Source organism: Penicillium cataractarum (assembly GCF_028827025.1).
Source record: "Penicillium cataractarum strain IBT 29864 chromosome Unknown utg000005l, whole genome shotgun sequence".
Classification (NCBI taxonomy): Eukaryota; Fungi; Ascomycota; class Eurotiomycetes; order Eurotiales; family Aspergillaceae; genus Penicillium; species Penicillium cataractarum.
In genome coordinates this window covers 1,182,834-1,202,373 of record NW_026622741.1, presented here as the reverse complement: position 1 = coordinate 1,202,373, position 19,540 = coordinate 1,182,834, and the positions used below count along the sequence as shown (strand labels likewise).

General features: G+C 51.9%; 7 protein-coding genes across 7 annotated transcripts; 2 read left to right on the top strand and 5 right to left on the bottom strand.

Moving 5' to 3' along the window:
• Window positions 1–250: 250 nt before the first annotated feature.
• On the bottom strand, window positions 251–2,391 carry N7496_006138 (uncharacterized protein; the record flags this gene model as incomplete). Its single annotated transcript, XM_056699067.1, has 5 exons — window positions 251–765; window positions 832–946; window positions 1,006–1,133; window positions 1,196–1,386; window positions 1,439–2,391. The coding sequence occupies 5 exons, from the start codon at window positions 2,389–2,391 to the stop codon at window positions 251–253; spliced, it is 1,902 nt and encodes a 633-aa protein (XP_056554480.1).
• Window positions 2,392–5,530: 3,139 nt separating this feature from the next.
• Window positions 5,531–9,722, bottom strand: N7496_006137 (uncharacterized protein; the record flags this gene model as incomplete). The annotated part of the gene is made up of 3 exons (XM_056699066.1): window positions 5,531–8,820; window positions 8,884–9,054; window positions 9,125–9,722. The coding sequence occupies 3 exons, from the start codon at window positions 9,720–9,722 to the stop codon at window positions 5,531–5,533; spliced, it is 4,059 nt and encodes a 1,352-aa protein (XP_056554479.1).
• Window positions 9,723–10,615: 893 nt separating this feature from the next.
• Window positions 10,616–11,292, bottom strand: N7496_006136 (F1F0 ATP synthase subunit f; the record flags this gene model as incomplete). The annotated part of the gene is made up of 5 exons (XM_056699065.1): window positions 10,616–10,641; window positions 10,739–10,804; window positions 10,858–11,005; window positions 11,157–11,171; window positions 11,245–11,292. The coding sequence occupies 5 exons, from the start codon at window positions 11,290–11,292 to the stop codon at window positions 10,616–10,618; spliced, it is 303 nt and encodes a 100-aa protein (XP_056554478.1).
• Window positions 11,293–11,587: 295 nt separating this feature from the next.
• N7496_006135 (ETC complex I subunit) lies at window positions 11,588–12,371 on the top strand (the record flags this gene model as incomplete). Its single annotated transcript, XM_056699064.1, has 3 exons — window positions 11,588–11,817; window positions 11,882–11,992; window positions 12,062–12,371. The coding sequence occupies 3 exons, from the start codon at window positions 11,588–11,590 to the stop codon at window positions 12,369–12,371; spliced, it is 651 nt and encodes a 216-aa protein (XP_056554477.1).
• Window positions 12,372–13,184: 813 nt separating this feature from the next.
• N7496_006134 (uncharacterized protein) lies at window positions 13,185–13,506 on the bottom strand (the record flags this gene model as incomplete). Its single annotated transcript, XM_056699063.1, has 2 exons — window positions 13,185–13,435; window positions 13,497–13,506. The coding sequence occupies 2 exons, from the start codon at window positions 13,504–13,506 to the stop codon at window positions 13,185–13,187; spliced, it is 261 nt and encodes an 86-aa protein (XP_056554476.1).
• Window positions 13,507–14,254: 748 nt separating this feature from the next.
• N7496_006133 (uncharacterized protein) lies at window positions 14,255–16,043 on the bottom strand (the record flags this gene model as incomplete). The annotated part of the gene is made up of 4 exons (XM_056699062.1): window positions 14,255–14,954; window positions 15,003–15,124; window positions 15,201–15,505; window positions 15,569–16,043. The coding sequence occupies 4 exons, from the start codon at window positions 16,041–16,043 to the stop codon at window positions 14,255–14,257; spliced, it is 1,602 nt and encodes a 533-aa protein (XP_056554475.1).
• Window positions 16,044–18,295: 2,252 nt separating this feature from the next.
• N7496_006132 (deoxyhypusine monooxygenase) lies at window positions 18,296–19,405 on the top strand (the record flags this gene model as incomplete). Its single annotated transcript, XM_056699061.1, has 2 exons — window positions 18,296–18,786; window positions 18,880–19,405. 2 exons carry the CDS (start codon window positions 18,296–18,298, stop codon window positions 19,403–19,405), a joined length of 1,017 nt encoding a protein of 338 aa, XP_056554474.1.
• Window positions 19,406–19,540: the final 135 nt, after the last annotated feature.

Below are 19,540 nucleotides of genomic sequence, written 5' to 3'. Positions count from 1 at the left end.
CTACCGACGGAAGTAGAAGATAGAAGAATTACCACGTGAACTTTCCAATCATGTCAAATAACACATCAATATGTAGCTGTACTAGCTAACAGTCGTATTCTGTCGGCATAACATGACGTAACAATTAAAAGTAGCTGCAAAATATAGAGGTCGTACTAGCGACCAATGCACCACCCCACAGGGGCGAAACCACACACAAACAGGATACGCTCATCTTTCAGGCTCATCCCATAGTCCGCGAACAGCCCCCTTAACCAGTATAGTAAGGGTTAGTACAAGTCCAAGAAGTAACAACAGAACCACCAGGACCAAACGCAGACTCCAGCGCCAAAACAGCAGCCCAAGTACCCATGCCGGAAGTAGCGAGACCACAGCCAGTAAAGATAAGCACGGGCACACTAATCTTCCAAGTGTTCAAGAAACCGCGGATCCACCGCTTAGTGCCGTGGTCCAGACGGGTAGTCTGGCCGGTGGCAGGGTCGAAGCCCTCGCCGGGGAGACGGGCGCCGTCCTGGATCTTGTAGGCCAGGTACATGACGCCGGAGAAGGAGTAGGTGAAGTTGAGACTGAAGAGGCCGCCGACGAAGTTTGTGAAGGCGCTGAATTCGGGGACGGACATGGAGAGGACGAAGGCGATTATCCAGTAGACGGGGCCGAGTCCCCACCAGAGGAATTTGCCGCTCTTGGAGGAAATGGCGGGCAGGTTGAAGATTGCTTGGCCGACTTCGAGGTAGACGGTTTTCATGCCGACGTTGAAGTAGAGGACTGTGGTTTGGTGTTAGGGGATGGTTTTTGTTTGTGATGTGGGAGTTGGGGGAGGGTGGTGCTTACAGATGGCGAGCCAACCGGTCAGCAGGGAGAGGACGTTGCCGACGACCTGGAGGTTCTTGGGGTTGACGGACTGGTTGACGTTGCTGTAGCTGTACTGGCCGTAGTAGTGGTAGACCTGGGAATCGGATTAGTATCATGGGTGACGCGTGCAGTAGGTATTGATTGAAAGCTTACAAAGGCACCGAAGAAGATGTAGACAACGGTGATGAAGGTCTGGGCAACGAGGAGACCCTTCCAGAAGTCCATAGGGCGTCTCATCTCAGACAAGAAGGCGACGAACATGACAGCGCCAGAGTAGGCGTCTAAACAGAGAGTAGTGAGCAATGTGATCCCAATTCCAAAGGTCTAGAAGGGTCAAACTTACAAACCATGCTGTTGATACCGTTGAACTGAGCAGCAAAGAGGTTGGTGTCGGTGGGCTGGTACTCGGCAGGGGGAGTGCCAATGAAGGTCTTGACAGGAGCCATGGTAGCGACGGTGTCCCAAGCCTTGTTGAGGATACCGTTGTCAACGGCAGCGGCCGGGTCAGGGCCGTGCTTGGCCGCAGCAACGCAGCTGTATTCAGTTAGCGGACATCACATTGTGATGATAACGTATAGCAACTCACATGATAAGGAAGGTGACGATGTTAATCCACACCGACATGTTGCAGAACCAACCGAGGTGCTTGAGGGATCGCATGTAACCACTGGCCATACCGACGACGAGCGAGATGACACCGCAGACGACATAGCAGAGGTTGGCGTTTCCACCAAGCTGAGCAATGATACCAGTGTTACCGAGGAGAACGACGGCGACACTCAGGAACATCTGCAGCGACTGCATGAAGTTGATAAAGTGGCGCATGCGAGGTCCATACAGACGCAGGAATGGATCACCGAAGCTGACAATCGGGTAGCGGGACGAGTCGAGGCCGAGGAAGGTTCTCCAGATCATGATACCAGAGGCGAAAGCAGCGAAACCCATAAGAAGGAAGATACCAACACCGAGACCGTAACCAGTGTTGGCAAAGACGTAGGGGGTCTGCGACCAACCCAGAATATCGGTCGTGATCAGATAGAAGATAGTTCCCCAGCCGGCATTGCGCAGAGCACGAGCAGCCACGCGCCACTCGGCATCGAGATCGTAGGGAGGAGGCGAGACAGGGCTGACGGCGCCATCATCGCTGCCGTTGACGGCAACACCGGCCTTCTTTTCAGAGACCTGGAGAGACTGCTCGTTGGCCTGCTGCAGCTCACGGGATTCCTGGATCTTGGCATCCTCATAAGGGTTGTTCTTGAAATAACCCTTGATGGAGCCCAGGATACCGCCGCCAGCAGTCACGGCAGTGTAGCGGCGATACTCCTCATCCTCGAGCTCACGCTCAATCTTGGCCCAGTAGGTGAACTCTTCAAAGGTCACCGTTGGATCCAGACGAGCCTCCAGACCCCATTGGCGATGGCGCACGCCAACGTGGGTGCCAGCCAGCTCCATTTTGCGGATCTCTTCTGGTGAAGCTCCCTCTTCACGGATCTGCTCAGTAGGGGCTGTGATGCCCATGGGGCCAGGTAGCATTGACATCTTGGCAATTAGCAAATGGTAACTGTGAGGGAGAAGAATCCAAGGAAAGAGGAGAGCGAGAGGACCCAATTCATATAAACCCACCCCATGCGCCTTCAGTCCCGGCCGTTGTCGCGTCGGCGTGTACCGCTCATATCAGTTAACCCCGAACGGCCCTCCCAGCCCTTCGTTCAATGAGATCCGTTCATTTCTGAATAATACCTCGTGGTCAAAGCAATTTGAATTCCACTAGCCCGGGTGAGGACGTGGCCAACCCAGCGCTTTCGTCCGCGTGAGGGCCGGCTAGGGCGTGGCATCGCGAGTCCCTGGTTGGCCGGCGACCGAGACATCCAGGAGATTAGCCCTTTTGGTAATTTCAACCGGGGACAGGTCCATGGGCCACAACGAGTAACGAGCAATGGGTTCAACGGGCCGAGCGTGGCCAAGCATGGCCAAGAAGGTGGGCTGCGTAGCATCCGAGGCTTGATTGAGATAAGCTTCGCGAATGGGAGAAGGGTTTGCTCGGTGACTCGGTGGACCTTCCCCACGTCGCTTCGCTTAGGCCACGCCACTAAGAGAGTTTTTTTGTCACGAAATTGGCTCAGGGCCCCCCTAGTGGCTTTGGTAGATGTCTTGTTTTCCGCCACACACGCGCGTAGAAGAACGCCAGAATACTACATTGCAGCCGGGGCTGACGAAGTATACACTATCTGTGCATAGTTCCCCCCCGTGTTCTTCACCACTCATCTTTTTCTCTCTTATCCTGGACTCTCAAGATAAGCCCTGAGCGTTTTCATTCTTGGCGGAAAGACCTTCTTAGTGGGAGAAACGGGGGCAAGGGTGGGGATAGTTTGACAGTAGTCAGTACTACATACTTACTACAGCAAGTGGATCGTGATATTCCTCGATAATTCCACCACCAATCATGCCATAATGAAATCCAGGTCTCGGGGCATGAACCATCCAACTTCCTAACTGAATTGACTTCGATGGATTGTTATATTAAAATATTCAAATGCGAATACGCCGGACTACGGCGGGGCCCCGAGCCGGATCGGGAAGGTGCGTTCGTGTTACTTTTCGGGATTCTTTTACCCGCTTTTTGATTCGGCTTTTCGGCAAAAATAATTATAGCCCTTAATAGGACAGTTACCAACTTACTACAGGTTCTGGTGGACTCTGGGGCGCCGTTGCCAGCCGAATTGACCTGTAGGGTTATAGCCAGGACTCCGGTATGGAGTATAACTATGGAGAACGATACCTGGAGTACATGAGTTTGCCCCCCGGAAAAGAAGTATTCCCTGCATGATAGAAGCATTGGTGCCAGAATTAATGCAGAGAATAACGAGATACGCAGTGCTACAATAGATAGCCAATTGAGGCAATTTCCCCTGCTGATCCGGGTCATTCCTGTTCTGACCGCCAGTACCCGCTTGGATAATGAGTTCTTTCCTTCTTCACAGTACTTTGTACAGAGATGATAAGCATGGTCGGGGAGATTAACAAGCTTCTACTTCGAAGCTCGAGCTGAAGAGCAATGGCTCTCCTCGTTATCTTAAGACCGATTCGCTATTTGATTGTGTAATTCAACCGTTGTTCGGGCATCCGTTTCGCGGAGAAAGGATCTGTTCTCCGTTGTTCCATTCTTCGATCCACTCGAGTCTCTGGTGTCTCCACTGGCCACCGAGTTCTAGAAAATTGGGAGATATGTCTTGCATATAGGCTGTTATCTACCAGGCCACGAGCATATCTAGGATCGTGCAATTTGTACAAACTACATGGTGAGAATTGAGATCATTGCACATTATAGAGAGAATCCCCAATTCAGTATCTTCATTGCCTCAATGAAGTTGTCACTTCGGGGATACGGCAAATAGAGTGGATATACACCTCCCACAAAGAGGAAGAATACGAAACGCCTCAATTGGTCGAATCACTCTCCGAAAGTTCAACAATACACCACCGAGCACGGCAAGCATCCATGCTAAGCTTTCAAACCCATGTGGCATGAGGGGCTGGTTGTAGATTATTCATCCCACACTGTCATAAAATGGGGAAGAAACCTTGGATCGGACTCCGGAGTCTGTCAAGTGGATCTTTTACGTTATGATTATAGGAATCGATCCTGTAAGATTATATACTGTAGACTTCTTTCAAAATAGGTTTAATAAACCGGATGGCCCCGTTGAAACAAGACTCCGCACTTGGTACAAGAAACAGGAGTACTCTCTAATAAAGGGATTAGTATAAGAAGACAGAAAGCCCGGGCAAGGGAAGAAGGGAAAGGACGGAAGTACACCAGGGGAATTAAGCGGTCTGTCTAGGGAGCGTCGGTCTTACGGCTATCGGTTGGAGGAAGGTCGGCCAGGCAACTAGTGAGATAGAAAGCCTCTAAGCTTATATAGGAGCTGAGCAAAGGTACCAAACGACGATGGTGCCGGGAGCATCCAGCAGAGGTGGCCGTAGACTACTGCAGCTCTTGATATACAGTGCTTCAAAGAATAAGTGCAGGGTGTCTTGGTATGATCAGCTCATCGATGTTCAAGTCATTACAGACTTGTATGATAGACAAGGAAATCTTGGTAAGACCAACATGCTAGGTCATGCAGATGACTGATGCAGATGTTGATTGCTCGGGTGCTATTTCAAGCTCACGGCTAAACAAGTTGTCCATATTCAATGACCAACATTATCTCCCGCTGTATTGTCGGTACACTACAACTGAAAGCATTTACCCTACAATTGACATAGGAATATAACAACAAACGACTCGAAACTACATAACATGAATAAAAGTATGCTACATAATACATCAGATTTACAAACCACGCCCCAAGACGTAGACGCAATCAGCTTAAACGCAAAGCATACACAGAGAAGAAAGCATATTGAAATTGAAATTTCATTGGACGTGAGGCTAAGGCAAACGTTACCCGCAGCTAACAGGGAATGAACGGAGTGTGATGAGGTGAAGGGGAGGGCGGATGAAAGGTAGAGGGGGAAGGGGTAAGAGGGTTAGGTGCGGGCCGTGCGAGAACAACGAAGCCACGAAGCAAAAACAAACCAGCTTGCTGGTACGATCCGAAACCGAAACGGGAGGGTCGCGCGTGGACAGTCCCTGCTGACGAGTCATCGCCAGGATGAAAAGGCAGCGCACTTACTAAGTGCTGGTGCCCCACGATCCACTGCGAGACTGCTGCTGGGAGGCATTGGATGGCTTCTTGGGGCCATTGTTGCTTCCGGGGGCCTCGCGCGGCTTCGGTCCCTTGCGGGACTTGTTGAAGTTGGAAGCGCCGCTGCGCTGCTGCTGCTGCTGCTGCTGCTGCTGCGGACGCGAGGTAGTAGGACCGCCAGCTTTCTTGGGCATGTTCACGGTCTTGGCTGGAGCAGCGCCGGGGAGGTTAACAACAACACGAACATTGCCAGCGGCATCCTTCTCGCCACCTCCAACGGGATAGGTCTCGATGCTGTGAACTTGCATCGGTCTGAGAGTCCTGACACGCTGACGGGATGGTGGTGGAGGGGCGGCTTGCCAAGCGTTGACGGGAGCCATGTTGGGGACTCGAACGCTGGGCAGAGAGCCAGGCTCACGGTCTTCGAAGATCTCATCCTGTTCTTCAACCTGTCGAACAGCAAGGTGGCCATCGCCAATCTGCACATCATTCTCGATGTTGGGCAGGGAAACGGAAACGGCTGCGGCAGACAGCGGAACATCCAGAGGTTCCTTGGTGGCGGAGGTAATAGCCAGAGCGGACTTCTTCTCCACAGGGGTCTTCTTACCGAGGAGACCATCGATCTTCTCCTGCCAAGAGATAGCAGTTGGCGCAGGGGCAGCCGGACCACGTGCAGGAGTAGTGGCAGCAGCCATCGAGGCAAAGGTGGGCGGGGCAGCTGGGGGGGCTAGGGCAGCAGAGGCAGCTGGAGCCTTAGGCGGGAGCTTGACCACAGGCTTAGGGTTAGGAAGGTGAACCAGAGGCCGAGCAGAGCTGCTACCGTACACGGGATGACCCCAGCCATCATCCTCAGGAGGAGGAGGCGATGGGCTGCGCCAGTAGTCATTCTTCTCAGTTGCTGCACGCTTGGACTGTTCACTGGCCTGGGGGAAGAACCGCGAGCTGCGAGCGGGCATGCTGGCAATGGGACGAGCATGGCTCTCGGTGAACGCAAGACCATCCGCAGGGGCATCCAGGTCAGTCAGCGGGTTGGCGGGAGCAGGACCGTTCTTGGTGTTGTCCACAGGTCCGGGGGTGATGTCAATGACGGCTTGCTTTGCAGTCTCGTCTGAAGCACCGCGTGGCTTCCAGCTTTCCTTGAGGCCGGTCATAAAGGGGTTGGGCTTACCCCGGTTGGCCTCGAAGGCCTCACGGGCCTGTTCCTGTCTTGCGCGGTCATACTCCGCAATACTGGAGTATTGATTCCACGCCATGGCACGAGCATCACGTTGCCACTTCTGGGAAGGAGGGCCAATCGGGCCAGGGCGGCCGATGGGGTTCAAATGACCAGGGCGTGCATGTCTGGTCTCAGGGGATGGCAGGGGGGAGACGGAGGCCGACTCCTGCGGACCGGAAACGGTTTGAGGAGGCATGGTAGACTGATCAATACCGAACTGGCTTCGAAGAGGAGGAACTTCTCGGGATGGGAAGGCACCAAGACTTTGGTCAAAGATGCCGTTGCCGAGGGTTCTGTCGTTGTTCAGGAGAGACCAAGGGTTTTTCACTGAGGGAGGATTGGACGCGAGGTTGGGGTTGGTTGACCAGGGAGCGTATGAGCTGGGAGCGTTCAGATTTCCACGCCAGTCAGGACCGTGCTCATCAGCCTTTGCATCCGTGGGATGCGTGTCGGGGGAAGGCTGTTTGGCAGTGGCGGGGGCAGTTGCCAGCTCTCGTTTCTGGTCACGAGGTGAAAGAGGTAAACGACGAGTGTGAGGTGAAGTGGGTTTCTCTGGGTGTTTCTCACTAGCACGATCACGTTCGTTCACGGCGACAAGTTTCTTGACAGAGTCGGGATGGTGAACTTTCATGAGACCGTACTGTTTGGGTTCGCCAGAGGGTTCGGGGACGGGAGGTTTGGGAGGAGAGTGGAGGATTGCTGGAGCAGGTGAGGAGGGAGTATTTATGTGCTGTTCAGCAGGCTCCTTGCGATGAGGCAACGACTTCTCAGGTGGTGGCCTGGTCTTCTCAGGCGGCGGTCCCAAGGCAGCGAGCTTCTTCTTGATTCTTTCTTCCTTTTCCAGCCTATCTTTCTCTTCCTGCTCCAATCTTCGCTGCCTTGCCTGGGCGCGTGCATCTTTCATGATTCGCTCTTGCAACACCACTGGATCTTCCTGCGGTGCCTCAGCCATTGGAACTGGGGCAGCCTGTTGTTGCTCTACTGATGAGGCAGCGCTTGCACTCCTCGGTGCCTGTCCACTCCATCCAGCCACGTTGTGGGGTTCCCCATGGGGTCCATTTTCACGTCCCATCAATGCTGGGTCACCCATACCATTGGTCTGGGATCCCCGTCGACCGTCCATATATCTTGGCGGTGCATCCGTTCGACCAAATGACATACGGCGACCAAATCCTCCACTACCACCACTTACATTGGATGATGTGCGGCGTCGGTTCCATCCCATACCCTCTTGGTGGCTAGACCGATGGGTCTGGAATGCGGCAGATGGCTCCGCGGGACCGCCCGACTCTACCTGATTGGGACGTTGCAGAACGGCTGGAGGACGAGGGCCTTGATCATGTCGCCATGATCCTCTGCGGGTGTCTTGTACGGGCTCGTATCGACCAGAACGGGAGTTGTACAGCTCCCGAGGCGCGCCTGGTGCAGTCTCTCTCCATGTACGGTTGAAGTCGTCTGCAGCAATCTCTTGGGGAGGGAATGGAGCCTGCCGAACGTCATCTCGAGCCGGGTGACTGACAGGACCGGGGCCACGGGGCTGTTGAGATACGTGGACCGGTGGATTCACGGGAGATACTCGTTCGACAGGAGGCAGGGGAGCCCAAGGTGATTTAGCTGGTGGAGGAGCCGGGCTTGTAGACCCAGATGGCGCACGATCGTTTGTTCCTTTAGACGAGATACTTGCGGCCTTGGCCTGACGCTCGGCGTTGGCCCCAAGCCTGAGTACTGTAGGGTTAGGTCCCACGGACGTGGTTGGCTTTGGAGCAGCGATCTTGATAGGGTCTCTAGCGACAGTCTGCTCAGGTAGCGGAACCGCATCCTTCGACTCTTCCAAGGCCTGGTCTGTAGCAGGTGCGGGGTGATCGGTATGCGTGAGAGTAACCTTCGTTCCGTCAGTCCACTCGATGGTCTCCGGAGCCCAGTCGTCCTCATCATCATCAATATCTGCCCATTTCGCCTCTGTGCCACCTCCATCCTCCTGAATACGAGATGTCATATGGATGCCATATTGCTGTTTCAGTTCTTCGTCGGTCAAGTGCTTTGGCGGGGTTGGCTGGACGGCTGTATCATGAAGTAACCCGTCAGTTTCTGCAACTCCAAGCTTATACGAGTCTCATAACATACGCCGATTCTTATTCCAAACTTGGTTAGGATCCGGCCCTGACGCCCCAGGCTTTCCACCACCTGCACCGGTCTTTGAGAAAGAGTCGCGCATGCCAGCGGTGGTCTTTGCGACCAAGCGTGGTCTTGAACTGGGTTGAGGGGTACCAAGAGGGGTGGTAGAGGCGGACGGAACTAGTAGTTTGTTAGTTACGCTGTGCCTTCCCAAAATGATCTAACAACATGAACAAAGGAAAGTACCAACCTTTCTCAGGCACCTTCGGTGCCGCAGTAGCTCCCGGGGCCTTGGGAACCGCAAACTTAGCAAAAGACACGGGCTTGAAAGCAGTGGGCTTCTTGACGGAGCCAGTCCGGTTATGATGTCTACCATCCGTCCGACTGGCATCCGACTCCGAACCACCCAGTGAAGCTGTGTCGTCCCCGCCATCGGATGCCGATGCAAGTCCGTTCAGTTCCAGTGCTCTAGAAGCAACAAGACCGGTACCCTGCTTTGAATAATCCTGCGCCATTTTCAGCTCCATGGTCACAACATGCTCCGAACCGTATGCACCCACCATCGCAGAGCCTCCGGCATCCTTGTCATTTCCCGTCTCCTCCACTTGAGAACCAAGCGCTTGTCTCGCCTTATCGTTGAGTTGTGGGTCGGTCGATACTTGTGCTGTCAATGTCGATGTGATATGTTGAGTCTCCCCCACGTCCCCTCCAGCAGATGATTTATCGTTAATGCTCGCAGGAACGCCGGAAGGCGAAGGCTCGCCGCCCGACAGGGTCTGATCTACCACATCGCGGCCGCTCTGCTCTGCCATAACAATACTCGAGTCTGTAGATGGGAGAAGCGGCATTTGTCAGATCGTCACTCTGGGAAGAATAACTCCAGGGGGGTATGGGATGAAAGTCTGCGGGACACAAGTGGACGGGGCCGCAGTGGTTCAAGATCGCATAGTAACGGGAGAAACTGGCGGCGGCGTACCTCTTGTCAGAGTCCAGGAATCGCCACGGTTGAACTTGCTGCTCGCTCGTCTGGTTGTACCCTGTAGAATCGGGATTCCACAACCAGGTAGACAACGTTGGGGCGGCCAACCTCCAGGAGCTGCTGAGAAAGCCGGGTAGCGTGCTCGGCGAGAGTGTTAGGTGTGTAGTCGAGTAGGGCGCGTAAGGATGAGCGCAGCCCTGAGGGAATCCCAAGAACCGGGAGAGGGTCACGGAAGGGGACGATGTCGTAGGGGAGAAGGGTGTCGGATGTGTACGTGGTTCCCGTTGAGATGGTTGTCGGGTCTGAAGCTGAGCGCTCGCTGCTTTCGGTTAGCGCCAACCCGGGAAGGTTGTGATGTGTGAGGTGCGAGTTCGAACGCCCACGAAGCTTGGAGTGGTGGAATATTGACGTCGGAATCGATAAATGTAACGTCTCGAGAAGAAAAGGAGTAACAGTCAGGTTAAGACCGTGAAATGTCGCGGGCCGTAATGAAGTGAGGTGACGGTGAGAACTACTTGGTCTTGGTGGTGGTGCGACTGACCGGAGTAGAGACACAGTTCCTCCGAAGTACGAGTATATAAATATCAACCCTACGTTTGGCATATTTACGAGGACTAGTTTATAGTTTTCTGGTATAATAATGAAACATTGGTGAGATTCGATTTCAGAAGTCTCTAATTCCTACACTGTCTCTCCCTCGGGATAAGAGGATGTTGTATATACATCCAAACCCTCTCCCAATAACCAATCAAATGAAATAATTTAGTGAGGGTGGTTCTTGTGGTGGCCTGCAAGTAAAGTCAGTATGAGTAGGAAAAGGGGTTCATGCAGCAAGAGGTCAACCAGTAGGTCGTTGATCCTTTTGCTAGAGAAGGCGGTACTTACGCAGGTGGAAGTAGTACTCCATGCTGTAGCCCATGATCAGGATACCGGCAATGGCGTGGAGCAGAGCTGTGTCGGATCAGTATCCATTGTATTTCCAGGATTTCGTCACTTCGACTTACGGGCGGGGGAGTTCTTGTTGAAGTAGCGAGCCTGGTAGCGGCCGAGGAGACCGGTGGCCTTGGTCTGGGGGGCAGGGCCACGGGGCAGACCGGCGTAGAAGCTCACAACGCGCTCCATGCGGGCAGCATCCTGGGCGGCACCGATGGCCTTCAAATGATCTGTTAGTGGTGGTTCCGAGTACGAGGGACGTTGTGTCGCGTTGGTATATCGCACGAAAAAGAGTCTTCGGGAAAGAACGGGGGACGGGGAGGAGATGCTAGATGCGTTGGCGCTTGCGAAAGGGGACCAGGGGACTCACGTTGGGAGAAGCGATCTAAACAAAAACAGTCAGTATCATCGGCAACCATTTGCGAGGGCTCTAACGAGGCAATTCCGGGGTGTCGTACCTTGGGGGGGATCAGGGTCGAGAGACCACGGCGGGCGATGTAGCTCATCTTGTCTGGACTGTCGGGGGTCAGAAATTGGTCGCAATGGATAGATCCGGCCTCAAATATTCCATCAAGGCCAACAACGAGAACGTACTGTCTTTCGCAGCGCAAGTGAACCGGGAACGACTGATGATGCAGGAGGAAGAGACTCTTCGGTCGGGAAGCGGGTGGTCGGATGAGTTAGATGCGCTAAACCCAATTCGGATGTGCCGTGACCTGCACTCTGCGATTGAACCTCCTCCTCCAAACCCGCCCTCGTCTTTGGCTATAAACCACACTCCCCACTCCCCACACGTCCACCATGTCGCTCTTCCGAATTGGAGGCGCCGTTGGCCTCCGTGCGACTCGAATTGCCGCACCTGTCAATGTCCGCTTCGTCTCCGGTGTCGCCAAGGGAGAGATCAAGACCAGCCCGGCCGATGCTCCCACCACGCCCAACAGGGACAGCTCGTTGATCAACAAGCAGAGCCCCTCGGAGGCAATGACCCGTCACCAGCCTGATTATGAGGCTACCATTGACCATGCTACCTCGTACGAAACGTCGCATTGCTCTCCGCCGCAGATCCAGTTCGCTAACATGATTTTCCTTTCGCAGTCAATTCTCCCCCGTTCCCAAGCGCGTGATGGATGGCAGCGAGCCCGGCCCTGCTCTGCCCGCTGCAGTTCTCTCTGGAGCTCCTACCGATCTCCAGGCCCGCACCGTCAGGTACTTTCACTTCCCTCGAGCAACGTCATATTGGGAGATCCACTGTTGCTAACCCCTCGGTCTTCATAGAATCTACCGCCCCACAAAGCCTGCTACCCAGTCTGGTACCTGGCACGGACACCACTGGCGCATGGACTGGGACATTCTGCAGAAGGGTCACCGGTGGGAGAACCCCCTCATGGGCTGGCAGTCTTCCGCAGATGCCATGCAGGGCACCAACCTCAAGTTCAAGAGCAAGGAGGATGCCATTGCCTTTGCCCAGAAGCAGGGCTATGAATACTTTGTGCAGGAGCCTAATGAGCGCCGGTTCGTGCCCAAGGCTTATGCCAACAACTTCCTTCACGAGTCGGGGAAGCTCAAGCACATCAAGACCAAGTGATTGTGCCTTCCAGTGTATTATGTAAATATTTGCGGGTTTCCTTTCCCTTTCTTTCTACTTTGAATCAAAATCAGACTATTAGAATCTTCGTTTTTGCCTATGATTATGGAAATATAATGTTGGCTTGCATTCCGCCAGCACTACTGGCTACGTTCCTAAGGGTGGTCCAGACCCTGGGAAGCACAATACAGGTGAAGAAGTAATGGCGCATTCGAGCATGAGACAGGGATCTGGCTGTGCGACATATTCATAGTGTACCACCGATCACTGGTTAATGAACTTCGTTTGGTCGTCAATTGAGAGGTTCGAAGCTGATGGTCGATGACTATTTGTCCACACATAGGTACATCTCGGCCTGTAAGCATAATGGGTGAGCTTTGGTATACATAACAAAGCAAGCAATAATTAGGTTAGGTCGATTTTAAGACAAACGAAAAACTGTTTGTTGAGTTGGAACGCTTATTGTATATATTCGATGGCATTGATGTCTGTGAATATATTCCCGAGATCAAGGCCAGGAGAATTCGTAATCGAGTACCTAGCCCGTCATAAGGTAAAACTTCCAAAATCAATTTTGAGCTCAATAGTTGTTTACCTAACGATCACCCAAGAATCTGGTCTGTTTTAATAGCATCCAATAATATTTTAGCCAAAGTCGCTGCGTTCAACATGGATGCGAAATCCTAGTCCAATTCCACCATAACAATCACCACCGAGCAATTTCCCCTACAAACTTCGATACGAGTAGATATCATCACTGTCAAATATTACTACTGGAAACACAAAACCAAATCTCAAAGAGTGAGGGCCTATTTACATCAAACCTCCGTAAGTCCGTCCCTCAGCCTCAAGCTCCTCATCTTCATGGAGGTAGTCCTTCATCTTGTCCAACTCACTCTCGCCCTTCTTCTTGTGTTCATCATGGTCGTGTTCATGTTCATCTTTACCAGTCTTGTCCTGGTCAGGCTCCTTCTGATACTGGGCCTCCTGGTTCTGATAGTGATGATGGAGGATTCGCTCGAAGAAGCCCTCGTGTTGGTGAACTGGCTCTTGGGGAGTTTGTTCTGGACGTGGTGAGTACCTGTGGGTGATTGTGAGATGTGAGCTAGAGTGTGATGTGCTCACTGTCAGACATGATGTTGGAGTTCTTGAATGGTTATGATAGATTAAAAGTAGACGGTATTACGCCACAAGGTATGCGCGGGATGCTACGAAGTATATATTTGGGGGGAGGGGAATGCAAACCATGGGACAACACCGTGAATCATCAAGCGATACCCTGCAATGTATCGTAAGGCCTTAGTAAGGCGGCATTATTATTATAGGCTGCTGGAACAGTGAGCGCATCATCGACCGAATGTTTCCGCCACCTGGGGTGCTTAGATGCATGGAGGAAGTTTAATGGGCGGAACCGGGGGTGGGTTTATCAACCGCGTGGGATTAGCATTTATGGTATTCTTTAAGCTACCACAATGGTTGGATTGATGGTCTTGCCACATCCAGCATTGCGTGATGAGCTACCTCATGATGTATGCACGTTAAGACTGCATGGGGAATTTATCGGGTCCGAGGAGGATTGGTGTTTACTCAAGGAATGCGGGGTTCTTGCTGCGAGAATCGATACAACACCAATAAAAGTTGCAATGTCCGGTCATGCATACGTAAACGAGAGTGTATTTTGAGAATATTGGACGGGATCTTACAACGGAAACATCGTGCAGTACCAACCATAGGTAACTATAGAATGAGCGAGATGCTGCTGCTGCGCACATTTCCTGCAACAGTTTACTCTAGAAGGGGCCATCAATGTTTACGTCTCATACTATTCTGGTAAACAGCCAAAAAAAATGCACATTTTCTTGATTCTTTTGTAGCTATGACTGTTATTGTCCGTGCATCGATGACAACAGCGAGTCAGGTGTCCATCCTTCGTCCACCAAGAACGCTGCCTGTGTGTCCTTTGAACGACACAACATATTGAGCAGACATTTCTCGACCCCTATCCGCGCCTCGGGGCTAACCTGGCTCAGAATCTCCGTCATCCTCCGCACATATTCTATTTTTTGCATTCCGTCTGGGTAAGTGTCGGCCAGGTGTTGATGTAAGAATGGGCGCAAATTCTGTACGGAAAAGTCCCACGGTTCTCGCGACTGCATCAGAGCCCCATCCAGAATATCTAGTCCACTGGACCAGAACGGGTTGCTCGCGGCGTCGATAGGAGGTGGAGAAGAAATGGATTCTTGAATCATCAAGCAGACTGAGAACAAGCAGGTTAGCCTGTCATAGTCGGATGGAGATGTTCCAGGTGAAAGAGAGGCATCTGAGTTGGAATGTTGAAATTCATCCCGAAGATGAAGGACGGCCTGGTAGAGGGAGGGATAGGTAGAAAGTCCCTGAACGTAGAATCGGGAAGAAAATCCCATGAATGTTCGTAGATCTTGGATGAAAGATATCAACCACAAGCAGCGTATCTTTTGAAAGTCCATTGAAGGATCCAAGGCGAATGCATCGGCCGAGGGCTCGGATACCTCCGAGATATTGTTGGTGGGCTCAAACCACGACGGCTTGGCCATCAGGGAAACACTGAGACTGTTAGTGGCCCGTCATAAAATAGACTAAGTAGAGACCCACAGATAGACAACAAGCTCAAGACGCCAATTATCATGTAGCTCTCCAATCCCGCCCTTGGCTTCTATCATTCTCTGCAGGCCCATGCGGTGGATGTTCCACTCTTCTGCAGTTCCCCAGTATCTCTATTCGAGAATCAGCAAGTAGCCCATCGGACCGGGGTATATATCCGGGCGCTAAATTAGCGCGGATTAGACTTACCTCAAACGTCAAAAGTCGAATCACAGCCGCGAATGCATCATAGCTGAGCGCCTTTTGTGGGTCTGATAGCCACTCATGCAGAATCCGGACTGCTTCTGCCTTATATTTCAAGGCATCGGCTGAATTGGTTCCCCTTTGCGGACTAGTTCCTGCATAGAGATGGGATAGATGCGCGGCAGCGTGTGCCATAATCGCGTTGAATGAGGAGGCATTGGAAAGGTCCAATGGGAACCATACATCCTTCATTGGATTGAAGCTGGGGATATCCAAATCCTCAAACATCATAGTGGCATGGGTGCCAATCCCTATTTTCGTGTGAGCGGTTGAAAATAAAGCTTGCGTCCTTCCATTTCGACAAAAATACATACAATGATGCAGTAGCTTATGATGCTGACTGGTTAATTGCACCGGAAATGTCTGGAAAGGGTCAAGTCTCGAGCTTGACAAGGCGCGACTTAACCCGCCCAATAGCTGTGAAGGTACCCCTATGAGTTCAACCCTTTCTTCACGATCTTGATCCGTTTCAGTAGAGGAACCTTCCGAGCCCTGTCGCCCTGAGCTCTGACTCCCGTGACTGCGAGACGAACGCTCACGCGTGGCAATTTCATGGTGTCTCGTGCCTCGGTCTGCAGCAGATAAGATATTTGGAAGAAGCTTTGGCTGCGAACGTCTGGCCTTGGTGCTATTGTTACGACTGTGACGTTGTCTCCAATGCTCGCGCATCGCATGGCTTCGCGCATTTGACTGACTGGTCTCCGTGACGAAAGCAAATCTCGGACGAGTATCCTCAGGCGAGGTCTTCCGGGGTGCTTGAGACCCACTGGAGTCATTACCCGACGACATAGCTCCAACTCTGGATAAAACGACAGACGATAGTGTGCCGATAGCGAGAACAGGAAAGCCGAAGGAACGGAAATTGTTGTCCGTGCAAGGGTCAGCATCCTCCAGATGAGAGTCATGTATGTAGCCGCAGTGGCACACCGCTACTCGGCCCGACAAATTTTTCGAATGTTAATGGCTATTTGATGTATCCCGGAGCAAATTTTGTCCCGTGAATAGATGCAAGGTCCAGTAGATTGTGGTTGCCAGAAGGTGGGGCCGAGGCGTAGACAAGTAGGCATGTCGTTGGCGGCTGGCCCCGGCAGCCGCAGACTGTCACTACTGTGGATTTCCCAATCTGGTAGTAGTATTAGTCCAATCACCATGCGCCTTGCCACACGAGGTTACTGTTCGAAAGATCTATAAGCCTCTGACATCCTAAAGGGCGATATCCACGGCTGGTCCCTGTGTTCAATTGGTCTTTAGACATGGCAACATCTCTGGTGATACTCGCTTATGTCTACGCCGCTGAGTCGGCGACTGTGGCTTTATGAGCCGTTCTTCCGAGTAGACCGAGGCTGAAGACATGAAATGGTATTAACCATGGTTGTGAAGTCTGTGCAATAGGTGTTTTGAAAAGCGCTAGACAATATTTCGGCGTATACTCGGATTATACTTCGGACCCGGAATGTGAACGAGAGTCATGATGACAGCGGTGAACAATAATTGGTAGTAAAGACAGCTATTAGATCGAGTAAGTTAGATCTTTGATAGTTAAATGAGTAATATGATATCACATTGAATGCGACCAATCAATCCACATTCAACCCCATTTAGCCCAAGCATACATGACACTTTTAATGTATGAGCAAAGCAGAACGTAATCTACTGGTGATCGCTTATCCTGCCATAGAATACGAACCACAAATGATACCTTTTTACAGACTTACAAAATACACGTGAGATATAACACTTAATGAATTGACTCGGCATGCTGCTTCCCACAGAAGTGGCCTTTGGCTACTACCTCGGGCTTCATAGGATGATCGCAGACTTGGTCTCTACCAACAAGGATCCCTAGTAGGCGAAATTTCGCAGCACCTTGCATACTTTGTCTCCTCCATCCGATGAATGGTACAGAGCCTACTGTCCGCGTCTGTTGTGGCTCGGCTCAATTGTATTAATATGGAGTTTGGAAACATCGACAGATTTGACATAAAATCAAACAATCTACCTCTAGGGGCCAACTGGTTCAATCTGGTATCCAATCGTCACCTTCTGGCGCAGACAGTTGGCTATCATGAAGAAGCGATTCAATTCTCTCAGAGGGACAAAATGCTTGACCTGCTTCTAATCTTGCCATACCTCTTTCTACCCTCGGGAACCTTGAGATGATTGATTATATCGTCTGACTAGGAATGACTGCAGAAGACGGTCCAGCACGCAAACCTCTTCTGGCCGACACTAGTGTCTCCAAATTTGGTCTGCACTAGGGTATAAAAATTGGAAGACCAGCGAGCCTGCACTAGATGAAAGATGCAGAAAATGGGTTTCTCATCGGTCGCTGTGTTCATGAATGTCTGGCGGAGGTAGGGGTCCTCGGTTCTCGAGACGCAATTCCATTGCTTTGGTCTTTGATCTCTACGAAGACCTAGCATAGGCTTTTAATGACTCGTAAAATGCTATAAAGTGTTGTATATCTCACGTTCTGCTTGGTTACAGGTTGATATTATGGTTGGAAGTCGTAGCTCTTCCAAAATGGGGCATTACTGGGCTACTAGAGTGATATCAGAGGCATCTAACTTGGTATACCTCAAGGACAGGCCAGAAATTTGGATCTGATGCGGGGTCTCTACCTAATTATAATATAGTCAGGCACCACCACTAAGCTAGCAGGGAGTTGGTTCTACTTTTAGCGCTAAGTATCCATTGCAACAAGGGACTTTGGCTATAGTTCTAGATTCTCGAGGCTGCTTGAGGCCATTGTCACTTAATCCTCGAAGATACGGCTCTTAGTATAAGTAGCAGCACTTAACAGATTTTAACTAAGAGTTTCTGTTTCACCAGTCCGCCATAGAAAAGACACGATCGCTACTATAAAGAGAATTCTGCGCGGGCCAACCAGACCCGGATGGGCGCAGGCCCGCCCCGCCACCCCACCTAAAATTCATGATAAGATCTACTCCAAAAAAAAAGCATCGTGGGCTGCCTTTTCCACACTACACTTTGCATTCCAACCCTCTTACCTCTTTACCTTTCCCCATCGCTCCTTACCCATGTCTCCCTCCGCTACTACCGAGGCCAACGGGGCCGACAGCACCGTTCTCGCCCTCCGCAAGGTCCTCACCAACGAGACCGAGCCTCTCGCTCGCCGCTTCCGCGCTCTTTTCTCCCTCAAGCATCTCGCCTGCCTCCAGCCCACGACCGAACAGACTCTCCCCGCTATCGAGGCCATCGCTGCCGCCTTCGCATCGCCATCGGCCCTCCTCAAGCACGAGCTTGCATACTGCCTGGGCCAGACCAGGAACCGCGACTCTGTGCCTTATTTGCAGCAGGTCGTGAAGGATGTTGATGAGGATGCGATGTGCCGCCACGAGGCCGCGGAGGCTCTTGGTGCTCTTGGATACGCCGAGAGCTTGGATATCTTGAAGAAGTTGCGCGATGATGAGAGTGAGGTGGAGATTGTTCGGGAGACTTGCGATATTGCGGTCGATCGCATTATCTGGGAGAACTCCGAGCAGAGGAAGGCTGAGAAATTGAAGCCTAGGTACGCCATTCACAAAGCGCCAGATCTTATATGGAAGATGGGATCTACCTCAGGTTGAAAGTTCAAGACGGGCTAATTTTGTTCACGATACAGCGACTTTACATCTATCGATCCTGCCCCGCCTATGCCTCTGGAGGCCAATGAGCCCTCCATTCCGGATCTGGAGAAGGCACTGCTCGACACTAAGCTTCCTCTCTTCCAAAGATACCGCGCCATGTTCGGTCTGCGTGACCTCGCCTCGCCTCCTGATCTTCCCACTGCCGTCGATGCTGTGAATGCGCTTGCCAAGGGCCTCAAGGACCCCTCTGCTCTGTTCCGTCACGAAGTTGCTTTCGTCTTCGGCCAACTCTGCCACCCTGCCTCAATTCCTTGCCTCACGGAGTGCCTTGGTGACCTGAAGGAGGTCGGAATGGTGCGCCACGAGGCGGCCGAGGCTCTTGGCAGTCTGGGTGACGAGGAGGGTGTTGAGGACACATTGAAGCGTTTCCTCAACGACCCTGAACAGGTGGTGCGCGACAGTGTTATTGTGGCCCTTGACATGGCAGAATTCGAGAAGAATGGTGAGATGGAGTATGCGCTTATCCCGGAGGGAGCCGCTACCGCTGTCTCGGCGGCATGATGGATCTCTGAATGAAAAAACATGAAAAAATGTCGTGACGTCGTTATTTTGATACTCTTTATCCCGCTCTGTTATACAGCCAAAATATAGAACCCTTTTCCTTTTTGTACAGCCCTCTTTTTCCCTTTCTCAGTT